The sequence below is a fragment of the Cygnus olor genome, chromosome 21 (assembly GCF_009769625.2).
Source record: "Cygnus olor isolate bCygOlo1 chromosome 21, bCygOlo1.pri.v2, whole genome shotgun sequence".
NCBI classification, from domain to species: Eukaryota; Metazoa; Chordata; class Aves; order Anseriformes; family Anatidae; genus Cygnus; species Cygnus olor.
Genome location: NC_049189.1, coordinates 4,192,282 through 4,208,688, shown reverse-complemented (window position 1 = coordinate 4,208,688; position 16,407 = coordinate 4,192,282). Strand labels below are relative to the sequence as shown.

The 16,407-nt window shown below is 49.7% G+C and overlaps 1 protein-coding gene across 1 annotated transcript; it reads right to left on the bottom strand.

Moving 5' to 3' along the window:
• Positions 1 to 867: 867 nt before the first annotated feature.
• On the bottom strand, positions 868 to 15,919 carry CA6 (carbonic anhydrase 6). Its single transcript, XM_040533658.1, is given in 14 exon segments — positions 868 to 2,072; positions 2,074 to 2,339; positions 2,863 to 2,934; positions 3,205 to 3,295; positions 3,297 to 3,329; positions 4,233 to 4,300; positions 4,303 to 4,389; positions 4,631 to 4,697; positions 4,883 to 4,933; positions 4,935 to 4,979; positions 5,111 to 5,259; positions 8,315 to 8,497; positions 9,854 to 9,947; positions 14,538 to 15,919. Coding segments are annotated over 13 exon segments (1,578 nt in total). The 5' UTR covers positions 9,936 to 9,947; positions 14,538 to 15,919; the 3' UTR covers positions 868 to 1,688.
• Positions 15,920 to 16,407: the final 488 nt, after the last annotated feature.

The following is a 16,407-nucleotide window of genomic DNA, read 5'->3' as shown; positions in this document are numbered from 1 at the left end:
CACCATATCCCTCTTTAACGTAGCTGAGGGTCCAGCATGAGTGATGGCAGCTCTTCGGTGCTTGGTGTTCTCTGAGTGGAGAGAAGCAGTTGTGCTGAGATGCCTTGTTAGATGGGTTGATAGCAGTGTTTATTCTGTCCCCTACTGTCCTTCTGTGTGCTTCAAAGGACCGTAAAAGTGGAAATACACATCACTCAATCTCACCCCCGCCCTGCTCACCAGACTCTCCCTCACATCTCAGCCCTCAGCTGTTGCTGATGAGTCCTTCCAGAGCCTTATTCTTGAGGTTAGGAGTCCTCCAGCAGTCTGATGCTTATTCACGGATGGTTGATAACCATTTGTTCCAGCGGCACTCCAGTCTTTGGAAATAGCTTACTTCACTCTCTGGTGCTTACACTTCAGTTGCCCAAGGGTGGCAGTCCCTCTCTCAATCTTTTAATAACCCCCAGATCCATGCTCTGTATGCATGAGCCAGGTGCACCTTGTTCACTCCCCAGAGGTGGTCCTGAGCTCAGTGAGAACCTCGGTGCTGTGCTCCTGGGGTCAGACGCAGGCCGATGGATGCCTGTGCAATGACTGTAGGGCAGGGTCTGCTTCCAAGCCTGTCTTTAAGGCCAAACCTGTCTTTAAGCAACTCAATGCGAGAAGCTAAAGTTAGTTCTCCAAAAAATTTCTCTCTCGGGTACCTGAACCTTCTTGAAGAAGTCTTCAGAGGGTTTAGAGCTTGGTCCTACTACTGGTTTCTTTCTGTTGTTTTCCTTAAGAGCACAGCTCCACCTGAAGGCTAAAATGGTTTGCAAAAAGCTGAGTCTGAAGGACTGGTGCTGGCACACAGAAGAAAGCAAATTGCACGCTGATAAAATGGAGGATTTCTAAGGTGTTATTTAAGGGGTTTAAGGGTTAATTGCTGCATAACTTAACATGTGGAAATTCACACAATTGTTGTGCAAGGTTGCTGCCCTCCGTATGGAAAAAAGCAGAATTGTTCAGCAGCCTGGCACGGACTTGGTGTTGATGCTGGCGATAGTCCTTCACATGACGTACGTCTTTAACCCCAGGAGACGAGTGTCCTACATGCCCTCAGTCTTGTCTTGTGATGTGTACGTGTCAAAAAAGAAGCTGCTTCCACGCTCCGTCTCACCGTCCATTTACAGCAAGGACGAGTCACTGAGCAAAGCGCAACGACTGCGTAGGAGCCGCGCTGTCCTTTGTGTACCCTTTACTGTCTGATACATCTGCAGCGGAAGGGGTGGTGATTTGATGGTGAAAATAGGAATAAAGGATGCGTGCAGGGAAGATGGCGAGACATGGAGGTGAGGTGAAGGATGTGAGAATAGTTTTACCTGAGAAAGGGGTTCTTTTAACCAACGAGTGGCACTTTGGCATATGAGAAGAAAGTCTGCGTATGGGGACCTAAACCAAACTCCTAGGAGGGATCTGAAGATGCAAGGCATTGGACTGCGCTGAGTTGTTCTCTGTTTTTTTGCCTCTATCCGACCGATTGATAGAGGCTTTGCCCATATATGCCTACTTGGAAAAACTAAGCAAGGTGCCTAGTGAACCTATAGCAAGCAGGAGAAAAAAAGCAATCTAAACAATAAATGGAGCAAACTTCCTTTCTCATTTTCCCCAGAAAGTGGTTTGGATTCTTTTGTTTGTTTGTTTTTTAAAAAGGGGGTGTCGGGGGGTCACTGACAGCTGGTGTCAGACTCCAGAACCACCCCTCCCAAGAGGGTCATGGAGGTTTCTCCCCATGCTATGATATCTCCCTTGGGGCGCCCTGCTCTGCACAGCGCAAGTGCCCGAATGTCTGCGGGACTGAGGACTTGGCTCCACAGGTTCACGTGCGTCATCCACCCTGCCAATCCATTGGAGAAGGCCCCGAGAAGAGTGTCTCTGTCTTTCCCAAGGAACAAGCGTCCCTCCAGCCTGGCTCATGTACCCTTTCTGGATGCTCTTTGCTTTACCGGCAGCTCATTGAGCCATAAATTTGCCATTCCAGACTGGGAGGCCCACGTCATGCAGAAGTGCAGCCAGTCCTGTGCCTTGTGGTACAGGGGGAAGCTGATGAATGTGGCCTCCTATCCACAGCCCCACATCTGTGCCCACGGTCAGCACTAGCTCATTATCCCTCTCCTGCGTGGAGTAGGAAAGAACGGTCTGACTGCCAGCGTGCTGGGCTTTTGTCCAGAAGCATAAGGTGAAGGCTTGGAGAGACATATCGTGGAGGGGATGAACAGTCACAAAGCTCTCAATGTTTTCCACGGGGAAGTAGAAAGCTGGGAAAGAGCTGGATTTAATACCTGAAATAACCAAAAAGCCAGCTGTTACGTTTTTTACTTGTTTATAAATCAGCCCAAACCCTACAGAGTGCACTCATGGGAGCTGGCAGGGCTGTAGCAGCTTTGGCTGTCTCAAGCCACTGTTACTGGCACGTTGTACCAAGAACAGAGGGGGTTGAAATGATGAAAAGCTCAGCTCCCACACCAAACTGTTTTGGGAAAACCACTTTTTCCCCCCTTTCTTTTTTCTCGTCTTTTGTAAAATGGAGACACTTATCCTGGGGGAACAGTGAGCTTGAAATCCTCCTGTTTTTAAAAACGTGCTTACATGTTGCAGGACAAAGCTGCGGTTGCTGTGAGAGTAACTAGATTTGGGCTGGATGTAATGATATTGTAGCTCATGGAACTTCTCCAATTGGCCTTGATATGGAACAAAATTCTACTTGTATATATCAGCACCAAACCTGTTAATGATTTAGGCCATGGAGAACAGTAGGCATGGGCTCTTCATCCTTGGAAGGTAAGCTGGACCTGGGAATAGACGTTTTTCTTACCCATGTGGCTCACTCCATTCAGCAACTCTTCTTCATGTCCTGGAGCTGCGTCTGGATCTGTTCCAGTCTGAGGCTGAGCTCTTCTGGCTGGCATTGTTCTAGAGCAATCAGACAGCTGGACTTACTGAAGGCCAGGACCTGCACGTGGCAGCTCCCCTGCTTTCTGGTTTGTAGGAGGTTGGGGAAAAGCTTTGTTTTTAAAACGTGGTGTATCTCAGTACACGACACACTGGTTGTGTGCACTGGTTGTGTGCTGGTGCATGACCTACAGCCACCATGCTCCATGAGAAGCAGAGATGTGTTGGCAGGATACAGATCTCTTGCCCCTGGGGAAGGTTTGGGGGTCCTGCCTGCTGTCCCCCCGTTACATGGGGTGGGTTTGGCTCGGAAGGAGGCCTCCACCAGCCGGCCGTGCAGGGGCTGAGCGTGCCGGTAGTCGTTGCGCAGCGTCTGGTTGTGCCCAGTCCAGCAAGGTGTTCTCCAGGAGGCTGATCTGCGAGCAACGCAGCCGTGTTAGGGAGGGCAGCAGGGTCAGCACTTTGGCCTAGAAGTGCTCGGGGTTAAACCCAGCAGCTTGTGACAGGGGGACCCTGCAGGGTGTCTCGCTGAGCATTAGCAAGGGAAGGGAAGAGCCTGTCGAGGCTCTTATCAGCTAAGTCATGGTGAAGATATTTTTGCCTGAAGGAAGTTATTTTAACTCTGACCCCCTGGTATGCATAGATGCAAGTCTTCTGTGGATTGCTGCTTTCTCACAAGCGCCCACTAGTGCCTTCCCCACCAAAAAGTATACTTTTTTTCCAATGCAAGCACAGTGATCTTGTACTGCTATAACCTGCACTTGACCGTGTTCTCATGGAAAGAAAGTTCGTGGTTCTTTTTGGTTATGGAAGATTAACTACTCTGCAAGAATCACCGGTAAGCTCATTTTACTAGTGTTATGGAACATGGCTGAGCCTTCTGCCACGCAGCCAAACAGAAAAAAAAAAAAAAAAAAAACAACCCACAAACCACTTTTCTAAAATCTGCCAAATATTCTGTAATGATTTCAACACTATGAATGGCTCTTTTATGTCTTTTTTTTTTCTTCTTCTTCTTCTTGACTCTCTCTTGTGGTAGTTCTTGTGTTATTGACTCTGGCTGGTCTCTTTTTCTTTATGTAGTGCTTCTGTATGGTTGAGTTTAACTGAGCAGAGAGCTTTGTTATTGCTTGCCAGAGCTCAGGTCCTACAGCCACCAGTAGCTGCTGTTGCTCTGGAGTCTGTCTGAGAAATGCCCTGGTAGCTGTTCTGCCGGGCTGTTCTCCAAATCACTGGAGAATGGAAAAGGAAATGGGTGTGGAAGGACAGCGTGAAGGAAAGAAGCTGCTGTGGCTGGTGAAGAGCCACCACATGCGTACCTGCATGTGCGACAGGACAATGGGAGAGTCGAAGATGGTCCAGGTCACGCTCTCAGAGCAGGGTGGGGGGTGAGCGAGCCCTGGTACCTGTAGTAGTGCGAGAGGTTTTCTGGCAGCATGGCTTGGACGTCCAGAGAAGTGAGCTTTGTTGATTGACCTCAAAAAGAAACAGCGGCAGTGTTAACAGCTCACGGTGACCAAAGAGAAAGGGCGTCATGCACACCACCCTGCCCTGGGAGCTGCTGCTGTACAGGCAGGGACAGCACGATGTGAGTAGCTGAGGATGCCTGGCCACGTAGCTGCAAGCAAAGCAGTGGCAAAAGGCTGAACCCAGACCCAGGACATGCATACAGGTTTTGGGAAGATCAAGGGTGGAGAAAAGCATCCCCAGGACTTACCTGCAAACTTGATCTTTGCCAGTTTGGAAATGAATTCACTGTAGTACGTATTTTCAAAGTGCCCCTCCTAAACACAGCATAGAGAGTAGAAAAAAGGTCGGTGACCTGCCTGTCCTTCTGTAGCACTGGTCAGCCTGGGGACTGACTGAGCCTCGTTATCCTGTAGGCTGGACGTGCAGCCCTAGATGGGACCAGAGCATGGCTGTGGGACAAACTGACCACACACTGGCCTTGCTCAGAGGTAAAACCTACCGCATACAAGAATGCAAGCACAGCCAGTCCATTCGGCTTGTCTTTGGCATCTTTCAAAGCTCGAGTACTCGGCAGAGTTGTAATGGACAATGTGCAGCTGCCAGGAGAGAGACAGGGCCATTGAGCGACAGGTGACAAGTGCCTTCCACACCCTCAGCACCCTAAAGGACTTAATTCCAGCTGAAGGCAGAGTCCCCCTTCCTCCCTCCAGCCCGCCTTCACAGGTACCTCTGCGACGTATCTCATCCCGTCCAGTGTGTGCTCAGAGCCGCTGGTCTCCAGGTCCAGGCCCCCCCAGTGCAGATGCATCTGCACTGCCGTGTAGAGGCCTGGGAGCCCTCGGGCGATGCGCAGGGTGGGTGGCAAATCGATCTGGACTGAAAAAAGCAGGATTGGAGACAGCAGTGAGTGCAGAGCTGATTGTGCTAGCACTGTCTGTAGCGTTTTTTCCCAGCTGGGCAGCTCTGGCTTTTTCCTTAGGCACCAATAAAAATGGTTAATGCTTGTGCCTGGCACCGCACATCACATCTTGCAGGGCTCTGCATGCATTTGTTCATCTCATTATTTCCAGGGAGGAAAGGAGGGGGTCAGAAATAACGAAGTGACTAGCCTCACCTAACTCGTCACCAGTATTTTCCATGTTCTGAGCTCTGTGGCTGCTAGGGATGGGCGGTGCTGGGCCAGAGCCCTGCGAATCTGAAATGGCTGTGTTTGTGCTGGGGGGGCTGAGAGACAGAGCCCTTTGTCTCGCTTTGCTGGTAGCATTCACACCAGGGCAATGAAACGTGGGTCCTCCTGCTGGTGTACTGCCACAGATTATATATTAGGGTAGTAAATATACTGAATTTACGGCTTAAAATGGAGAATTGCTTCATCCTAGTGAAAGCCCAGAGCATGTTGGAAAATAAAATAGCAACTCTCATTGCTAAAGGTAGCACCGTGTGTGATTCATTAGTCAGAGCTTGGGTTAGAGGAGAGAGTTTCTTTTGTTTGTAAAGTGTTGACAGCCAGACAAGATGAGAACATGTTCCTTGTGATATCCCAAAGCATCTACAGTGGGAAATAAACACCTACCTTACTTTTTATGTAAGATCCCTGCTGACTGCCTTCCATAATTAGGATTATTTGCCTCAAGTACCTCATTATGGCCTCTACCTTCTGCAAAACACAGCCAGCGAGGTGTGTTCTGAGTCTAGGGGAAGGTTAAATCTTCCGAAAGGCATTTTGTGTAATTGCTTTGCTGCTAACAGCCCAGCTTCTTTCTGCTTCTTGCCCTGGATCTCCATGTAAAGGGGGAGAGAGTTGCTGCTCTGAGCTGGACCTGCCTTGTGGCCCCACAACGTGGATTCTGCAAGGGAACAACAGCACACGGGGCCGGGGTCTTCTCCCACCTCTGGCCTCTAAGGGGTTGAGGTAAGGAGTTAATGGAGGCTGTACATCAGGTGCCAAAAGCACAGCTGGTTTCTTAGGTGAGAAACTTGTTCTTCAGCACATGAGAGCCCGAGCCGAGATTCCTGTGGATTAATCCATTTGCCGTGCCTTTCACATAGGCTAACCTCCTTTAGATGTGGCGCAGTGGGAGATTTTCCTCGTGGGGTATTGGCACCCTGTGCCAGCCCCCTGAAATCAGTGGGAAAACTGCGCCTGTCTTCGCAGGAGCTGTGAATGCAGGCTGTCGTTTTGCCTTTGTGCTTTATTAAAATGCCCCGCGTTAGAGCATCGCTGTTTTGATGTTGACAAGAGAATAGGGAAAGGCACACGTGCAGAGATGTGAAAGCTAAACCTGCAGGAATTGGTGTGCAGGCTGTCAGGGTGGCAGCGCTGATATGACAGCTTCCAGCTGAACGTCAGGCTTACGTGGGGGACAAACAGGAGTGCTTATTCATGATGATTTTTAGAAATACAATCACAGCACTCTCTCTCTGAAGACAGTATGTTTCTCATCGCTTCAGTTCCTTGTTGTTGCTCTATATTCTTTTCTCTCTGCTGCAGAGAGACGAAAGGACTGGTGTGGGGGATTAGACAGCAACCAGGCTCTTCGTGTTCCAAATGCCCTGAAAATACTCATCCCCCTGCAGCAGTTATTGGGAAATTCTTCTCTTGCTGCTCATCTGTAGTCTACAAGCATTATCCCAGCAGCACCAGCTGATGAATTATTTAGATAATGAATTACACTGCGGCAGGAGCATCCAGGACCTCCTAAAGGAGAAGCCTTGCTCTGAGGCTGTACAGCCAAAGGCAAGGCGTTTTAACTCGGGCTGTGCTTCAGCTTTCCTTCCTGAGGGCTGTAAGTAGGGCTCATCCTCTGCCTTGTGTGACTACAGCTAACCAACCATCGGCTGCCAGCTCACTACTGAGCTACAGTTCTCCCATCCCATCATTTCTGGTTCTCACTGCACAGGGGCAAAAGATGCATTTTGTGACTGCAGAGACGAGTCAATATGCCTCAAACGTCACTTGCTCCTACAGTCCTGCAGTTGTCAAGTACGCTGAAAAAGGAGCCAATCTGTCATGCTCCTGCTGCCTTTCATCCCTTTTCAATGTCTAACAAAGAAAATATCTTGCAGAAATGTAACTAATTCTTATTTTTCTGGTTTACATATGGGTTTCTGAAAAGCCTTTCTGTGTGATTGGGGAAAATAGCACAACCAGGAGAGCAGAATGAAGTGAGATGGCAAAGCAAAGTGTGTCAAGTTCGGAAAGTAAAAAGGACATTGTCTGTGAACAGCATTTCAATCAGCTAAACCCAATAATCTATTCCTGCCATGGCATGAGTTTTACATCCTCTCAGGGCAACTGCTCAGCCAGGGAAGAAAAAAACTTTCTACCCCTAAGGCAATGCTGGCTCATTCACCCCCACTGGTGGCACTGGCCTTGACTTGGTGGAGGGGTATGTGATAATGGCAGAGTGCAGAGATGGACACGTGGGAGGTATTCCTGTACCCTGCGTGTGCTGGGAAAATACATATCTGAACTCATAAAGTCTCCTTTGAACTCCGGTAATGAGTACATGCTGCGCTGCCCAGACAAAACTTCCAGAAGACAGACCACAGCCTGCTTTACAGCTTAAAAGCAGGATGCTCTCAGGTTTTTATTACTCCACTGAATGCACTGTGGGTTGGTGCAGGGTGCTAACAAAGAGGCATGGACAAAAGGCTGGGGTTTCAGGCCAGACCTACCATTACCAACGTCTGCACTTCAAAAATGTGAGGCTTGGCTTTGCTGCCAGCATTGCCCATGGTCATGGCAGCAGTGCGTGGGGTCCTGATGCTGCATGAGCAAGGATGGTGCATGCACCATGCCGTGGGTCAGGGACCACTGAAGCCTGCAAAATGGGGCTGAAGGGGGCTGTATGAGCTGTATGTCTGCTCCTTTGCCAGCAACGAGCTCCTCTTTTTAGGCAGGAGATGAGCAGGCTCCCCCCAGCCTTACCTGAATGGCCGTTGTTGGTCATCGTGAAGTCCCCCTGCAAGGGCTCGTCGTAGCCACTCAGCTCCAGCTGCAGCAGCTGGGGGTTGTGCACCACTTTTTTCCTCTGGATGTCAATGGGGGACTGGCGCTTGCCAGCGCAGGCAGCAAAGTGTTGTCCCCAGTGCTCTTCATCCAGCTCGCCCTCTGTGCGGAGGAGAAGCAAACCAGGTCATTAGGATGGGGCGGGAGCTGCTGCTAGCTCAGCAGTCAGAAAATACACATTATTCTGTCTGCAGGACAACTGTGCTGCAAAACATGAGACCTGCATTGCAGTAATAGCCCACTGCATTCACCTCCTGTGCCTGTCTGTGGAGGAAGCAAATGCAGAGGACACCTGGCATGCTGGATACTGTCCTTTTTCCAATGGCTTTAAACCACTTAACCCCAATTTGAATCTTTCCTGCAGAGGTCTGAGTGCTCCTGAAACTGCTAATTGCTGCTTGAACCCATCAAGGCTATTTGCACTCTCCCTAGTGCTACATTTACAAGTTTAAGGCTAAGTAGAAATTTTGATGCCATCTCTGTCATGGCTGTGACTGACAGTCACTATGGAAACCTTTTATTCTTTTTACATTCCCCTCAAACTGCAATATATTGATCAACGGAGACTTGTCTGCCTGAGACAAACAAAGCTAGAGCTGAGGAATAACCAGCACGTGACTGTTGCACTTGCTGAGTGCAAACCCTGCAGAGATGGTTTGGAAGGAGAGGTGAGCGTTTTAAAAAGAAAGTAGATCAAAGCTATTTCATCAGCCCCCTAATTTTCTAATTACTATAATCACAGCCACAGCTGGGGATTTGTTACCATTTGCCAATTCTTTTTATTTTATTTAAGAAATGAAAGTTTGCAGGAATTTTGTTTCCTGACATTGATTAAATATGGAGGGCTTAGGCGAGGCAGAAGGAAATCCAGCAAGGAGTTCTGCAAACAGCTTGGTGGGCTAATTGCAGGATTGCATCCACTCAGCAACAGCCTTTCCTTCAGCCTGAGTCCCAGCCCACTGAAGAGTGTAAAAGGACTGCCCTTTACTTCAGCAAGTTCTGCAAACAAGCTCCTGAAACAATTACAAATCAAATAAAGTTTCATGAGATCTATAAATACATAGATGAGCACTTTTTTTGTGACCTGTTCTGAATAGGATGCGACAATAAAATAATGGACAAGCAGTATTTAAAGGTTTTCCTTTCAGGATCATCCAAAGGGCAGCTTTTATTCTAAGACATTGCAAAGATTTTCCCCATTGTTCAAACCTTCTGGGTCTGCCAGCTCTGACAATGTGTCCTCACTGCGCAGGGGAGCACAAAGGGGTGGCATTGGGGAAAACCATTTCCGAGATACGCAGCCATCAATAAAGGGGAATAAATTAGCTGCTCGGTGGAGACCTCTCACTAACAAAAGCAGTGTCCAGCTGAGTGTTGCCTCTGCAGCACGGAAAGAATGCGAACATCTCAGCAACTTGGCAGGCAGCAGCAGTCCCAAAGCAGCCTCATTTTTGTTACCTTTGTATGTCCAGTGCACGGTGTGAGAGCAGCTCAGCTGCAGCAGCAGCAGCAGGCGCAGTGGGGCAGCCAGGACGCGCATCTCTCGCTGCACCTGCAGGACCAAAGCATGGAGCACATTTCTTTAAAAACCCTCAGGAGGCATGAATACCAATTTTCTCTTGGTCTGGTCTCTCCAGCACCCATCCTACCCTGCTCTTCACCCATCAAAATCTATAGCTAGCAATGCCACAGGGATATTTTGTGTGGGCGCTCTGCTCTATGCACAAATGAGCCAAGGCACACAATGTTTAGGGACCAGTTTTCCGAAGTGCTGAGCTTTCCCAGTCTTATTAGAAGTCAGAACTGTAGACACTTGGCTCCTTTGAAAGTCAGGCTTCTGAGGCCAGATTTCAAGAAGCTCCACACCCACTGGTCTAGGATTTCAAGGTGTTTTGCTTTCAACACATTCCCTCATCTCCGAAAACCTGGGTTTGGGTGTGAGATTTGAAACCTTTGGAAAAATCAGAGCTCTGAAAAGCTATTTACTCTGCTGAAAGATGCAGGCAGGATGCAAGATCCTGAAGCCCTGATTTTTAGAAAACTTACAGGAATTCACTTCAGAGCTAAGAGGTGTCAGATGTCTGAAGGCTCTTGTGGGTTTCTGTAGCTGCTCTATGCATCGTCAGACACTTGATTTCCTTGAAAATGTGTCCCAACCTATCAATTGGCCAAGAAATACCAGCCTTAGAAGGCCTTTCCTGGTTTGCTGTTTTGTGCAGTGTGTGTTTAATGTTTGGGAACTGCTGTAATATTGAGTTAATTAAGCAAATGCATATTTCTCCTTCTCTTCCCCGAAGAAGTCATTTATCCTGACAGCTGCACTGAACTGTGGCAGGACTGAGCTAACCAAACATGCCCTGCAATGCACTCCATAATCCGTGTGGATCCAGTTGGGTAAATAAACCTTGAAATTAGCTGAGGGAGAAATTTTGGGGGTTTAGAGCTGTTTGCACACCCGGATTCCAGACAGCAGCACACGAGGGTGTGAACAGGCATCAGGAACCGATGGTGGCCCCTGCAGCCGCCTGTCACCCTGCCTGCATGGGTGGCATTGGGGACAGGCTTTGTCCCTTGCCTGCACTTCAATTGCATCAGCCTGTGCTAAGGGGTTGAAATAAAATCCTCCTGATAGCGTGCTGGTGCCAGCGAGATGGAGATGGCAATGAATTAATTTTTAATGGAGCCTTTGCGACACGCTGCAATTAGGACATTTCACTTGACATCAGCAGGGGCTGCAGGTGCTCAGCACATCCCCACACCACATCTCTGTTATCTCAGATTAGGCATCACGGGAGTCGGAGGCAGAAAAGCCAGGATCCCTTTTCTCCACATGCTCCCTCGAGGCCTCGTTCCTCTCGTACAACATTTTGGTGTGCCTGGTGAAACCTGCCTTTCTCCAGCATCCATCCAGGCATGCTGGCTGCTTCTGCTGAAGCTCTGTGACAGAAATGGGCTTTGAGGTAGCCAGAGGTCCCCACCTGAGCTCCTCAAAGTGGGGTCTGTCACTTGAAGAGCAGAGAGGTCTCCATTTCATGGCCTAACAGCTCTCGGCACTACCTGCAGTTCATTCAGCCTAAATTTTCTTTTGTTCACCAAATTACTCTTAGCTGTAGTCTTTGTGTTATCTTGAAATACTTTCTCCTTTTCAGTGTCCAGTGTTGTATCTTCCCTCTGCCTTTAGTGGGAGGCAGGCAGGGACGTGACCTGGGCACGGGCCTGAAGGGTGCTGGCAGGAGCGTTTCCATCGCACCAGGGCCCATGGCACAGCCCGATGGAGTCAGCGTCAGACCTCCAGCAAGGCACACAAAGGTGCTGAGGGTGGGATAAAGAAGGAACCATTCGGTGACAAGACAGCTTGGCAGTGTGTGCAAATGCCTGCTCATCTTCAGAAACGCTGCGTTATTAATATTTTATACGTATCTGCACCTCCTTCCTTAAAAACACTGGCTGTGCTCCTGATTTCCTGATGTTATACCATGCAGAGGAAGCACGTTTGCTGCTCGGTCTCTCTGGAAATCAATATTAGTGTGGTGTAGACACTCGCAAAGACCCCGAGCCCCTTAACAAAAAAGCACTCTCCATGGAGCAGCTCTGGCAAGGCGGCCGCTGCCCATCGCTGTGCAAGCACTTTTCCTTCCTCCTTTCTGTTGCACGGTGCGTTGAGCAGCTGTGACATCCAGCGGCCAAACACAATACAGTGGGGTTTGGTGCAGAACCTATCCTGCATAGCAAGAAAAACAGAGCCCCTTCACGTCTTCAAAAGGCTGTGCAAACATTAATTCGTTAACCCTGCACGGCTCAGCGGGGCAGATGAATGTAGTGATGCCAACAGTACACGCGAGAAGGGGAAACATCACTCTATCCATAAGCAATAACGAAGCATGGAAATCAGCTGGCCAGCTCTCCAGGGAGGGGATGAGCCCAGCCTAAGGCCTGAGTGCAGGACCCTCAGCACCAGCTGTGGTGGGGCTATCAGGAAGCTGCAGCTCATTCGGCCTCTGATGGTGAGGCTGCAGCTGAGGGCTGTGCTTGTCCTCCCCAGGGCAGAATGGCTGTGGTCAGGGGTTGGGGAGCTGTATGGGAGGAACCAGAGCTGGTCTGGAGATGTTTCATCAGAGCCTGGCTAAAGGAAAAGGCTTCAGGGGGATTTTCTGAAGGTATGGGAAGCTTTTGTTGGTAGATGTGAAAGGTAAGGAAGGCAGCATGGATGTGGATTTGGGTTATGAAGTACAGGGGTGAAATCAGAGAAACAGGACTGTAATGATGTCCTCTGAGTAAAGGGACTCCGGTGGTTAACTGGGATTGCTGTTGCTGTGATAGGTGAACAGGGAGATAGAGGAAACTAGAGAACCAATGGGTGAGAACGGGGAGCTGGGGCTCCCCCATGGAGCAGCACACGGGAGCTGGCAAACCTCTGTTCCAGGAGAAAAGAAAGAAACAGACCAAGAGAGGGGTTTTCCACAGCTTCACGTTAACGGGGAGGAACTGTGGGCATGAAGTCTCCAACAGAGGCTTAGTCACAGCGGTGAGTGCGTTTCAGGCTTGCTCAGCGTGCTGCCTGCCCAGAGGCACAGGTGGGAGGGCAGAGTGCATCTGTAGAGGGACTCGGAGGTGCACGATTGCTGCTGTCCAAACTGCTCCATGTGAGCAACAACCAATGCTTCCAGCCCATGGGAGCTTGTTTTTGGTGGGAGTTATGGCTGCAGCTACTCCATATGCCATAGGGTATAGGATCCGGGAGGACAAGTTGTGTGTCTACGTATGAATTCATCGCCTTAAGCTTCCTTTCCAGCCCCTGCAGAGAAGCAGCCTTGATGTAGCTGCTGCATGTTGTATGGGTATCGTTGAGATCAGTCGTGCAGGGATGCTCAGCAACAGCAAGACCACATGCACCGCAGGGGGCAGGAGTAGGAGCTGAAAGTGTTTCCCACGAGAACAAAGTTGATTTTTAGGGCAGGAAGACAACAAGAAGGAAATATAAAACCCTGCTGTCTGTGCTGTACCTGTTCTGCGGCAAGAGAAGCCTGCTTGATAACCCTTGTGCTTTGCATAAGTCTTATTCACTCGTTAAGAAAACAAACGAGTCATTATTTGTTTCACCCCTGTTTTTTGGTTTCTATTCTCAACCCCCCTAAATACCAAACGTAATTTCTGGATGGCTGACTGACCGCTTGCCCTGCTAGCAATGTGTCCAAGTGAGGGGGTGAGGCCTGCTCGGCACGGAGGCACCGCGAGGCCCACAGGCCTCCACGAAGGGGGGTTACTTCGTGGTTTGGGCGAGCAGCGGTGGCCACAGAGCTTGGCAATTAATATCCAGCTGCATTAAAAGCTTTCGGGTTTCCCCTCGGATCACGGTAGCTGTTGCGAAAGGCACTCTTTGGTAGCAGCACCCTGCCTCGCGTGTTGGTCCACATCCAAATAAACCTCTACCACCACCTGGAAGTGGATGTGGTGGTTTACAGGCAGGTTGGCATCTACAGTAGTTAAAAAACAGTAAGTATTTTCCCTGTTTCAGCCATTCTATATGGTGTTTTTTTTTTGATGTCATGGTTGTTGTAGAGTGATGTTGTATTTTAAATATAATCTGTTCAGAGCATTACGTGCCTGACACACTCCTGTGCACTCGTGGGGGCTGATGATGGCTCCACGCCACGTTACACAACCTCCACACAACCCAGTGCCCACAGCATCCCCTCCCCAGACACGGGTAGTCAGTCTAACACTACCCGTACCTTCAGCAGCCGTGACACCTCCTTGGGACTGCACAGTTGCCAAGCACCCTTCAGGAGACCACCAGGTACACAGAACCATGCCTGAGGCCAGCTTGGGTTGGAGAACCTGCCTTTCTAAAGGCAGATGGTTTAGATAGTTTCCAGGACACTAACCAGATGGGAGAATTAGGAGAAGAGGAGGAAGCTACAAGCTTTGAGAAAGCCATCAGGTCTGTCAACTCCACTCATTTCATTATTCCCATGCCTAAAATCTGTGGTGTTCAATCACACAGAGGCCGCAAGACAAAAGAGGGCTGAGAAGCTTGGAAAATCAGAGGAAGTTTTGATTGCCTGGAAGAGAACATCCTACAAAGGCATGCAACAATTGTAATAGGTGCCCAGAGACAGCATTAGTCAGGCTCTGCCGTTACCTTTCCAAGGACCGTTCCTCAAAGCCACCAGGACCTGCAGAGTCCACGGGGAGAAGTGGGAATGTCTCCTGCCTCCGACCTTCCCCAGAGCCCTCGCCGCGGTCAGAAGCCTCCGTCACGAGGCCACTCGTGCCCAGGACTGCTTTTCGGAGGAAACCCGTGGAAATAAGGAACCCGTGGAAAAGGCTGGCTTGCAGGAGCTGCGGGACTGAGCAGAGGTGGGTGGTGCGCAGCCAGCACCAGACACTTGCTCTTCAGCTGTGCTCTGGGGAAGGAAGAGAAATCCCTGCAGCCTTAAGGAAATGCATGCACAGAACAAAAGCGCACGCCCTGGAAGGCAGCCTGCTCTGCTCCGTGGTTTTTAGGTGTTTTAATGCCCTGGTGAACAAGTCCTGATCTGCAGAGGCTCTGCTTCCCTGGCATCCTTGGTGGTTTGAACCAGCAGCTTCGCACTCCTCATGAGTTATTGCAAGCAATGAAGCGAGCTGCATGGAGCACACTTTTAATTTTACCATGACCAGCAAAGCACAGGGCACGAGCAGGCCTTGCAATGGAAGGTGGGCTTTGCTTTCTGCTGCTGGCTGGGGGTGCCCATAAGTCAGAGCTGTGTCTGTGGTTTTTGTCTCCAGCTGCTCCATCAGCGTGCTGCACCGATGTGTTTGTGTGGCTCTCTGGGCTGTCAAACCAGATTACAGCTGCAGCGGCTTTATGCTTCCTGAAACTCTCTGTTCCCAGTGTCTGCCCCATTAGCCACATGCCCCCCTGCCAAAAATTATATTTGAGTATTTGATTAACTGGTAACAAGCCCAGACTCCCACAGGAACTCGTGCCAGCCAGATATCTCATAGCCTCAGGGATGCTCAACTTTTTCTTTAAAGAAAGAGAGGATGAAAAGACACACAAGTGAGCAGGGGCACTCTTCGTACCAGCTCGGACTTCTGTTTGATTCCTTGTGGCACAGAACAACTTGAAAAAATCTGCTGACCCGGGGAAGGCTATACCAACATCTGAACAGTGCCAGGCCAGTGCCGCCTCCAGCTACTGCACGAAGGGGATGCTGTGCTAAGCTTGTTGCTTGCACGCTGCTGGGGTCAATTTGCCTGCTTTGCACGGGTTTTGCATTTGCAAGGAAAGAAGAGCCTGGCCACAGGACGAGTGGCAGAGCTCTGTCTTCTGGCAGGGTTTGGGTGCACAAGGGGTGCTGGAGGGTTTGCTTTTCTGCGTGCCCCAGGCTAATCACAACCTCTCCTGCTATATGTCTTTACTTCCAGAGAGCCCCTGCCATGCTCCGCTGTCAGGCTCAACTACTGCAATGCTGAATTTCCCTTGCTTTTAGGATTAGGATTCCCTATGCTCCGGCTCTATTACAACACTCAGCATGATTTTCAAGGCACTTTTACAAAGCCACTCAGGAGCTTTTTTTGCAAGGACTTCTACCCTCCTGCACCCAGCACCAGGCAGGATAAGGCCTCGGGGTGGTCAGTTGCTGCTGCCATGACCCCCAGCACAAAGGCAATAACACGCAGGTTTGGGGGATCGGCACCCCAAAGAAAGATTTACCTATAAAGCAAGTTAACACCTCACTGCAACGCAGCAGCCTAAATAATTATCAGTGAATAATCTGATGCTTTTTTCTTTGCAGATCACCCGTGGAGGGATTGGAGCTTTTCAGGAGCATGCATCGCAGCACCCATTTGGGAAAATAACGTTGAGGCCAGCTGCTGAGCTCCGATTTTTTTATTTATATGTATTTTAGATGCAACGTGGTCTTCAAGCACGTGCCTTGGGGCACCATTTCCCTTGTGCAGAGCCGGGCTGAAAAGCTTTTGTTCGGAGCTGGTACCCGAGGAGTGGTACCAGTGGCATCTGT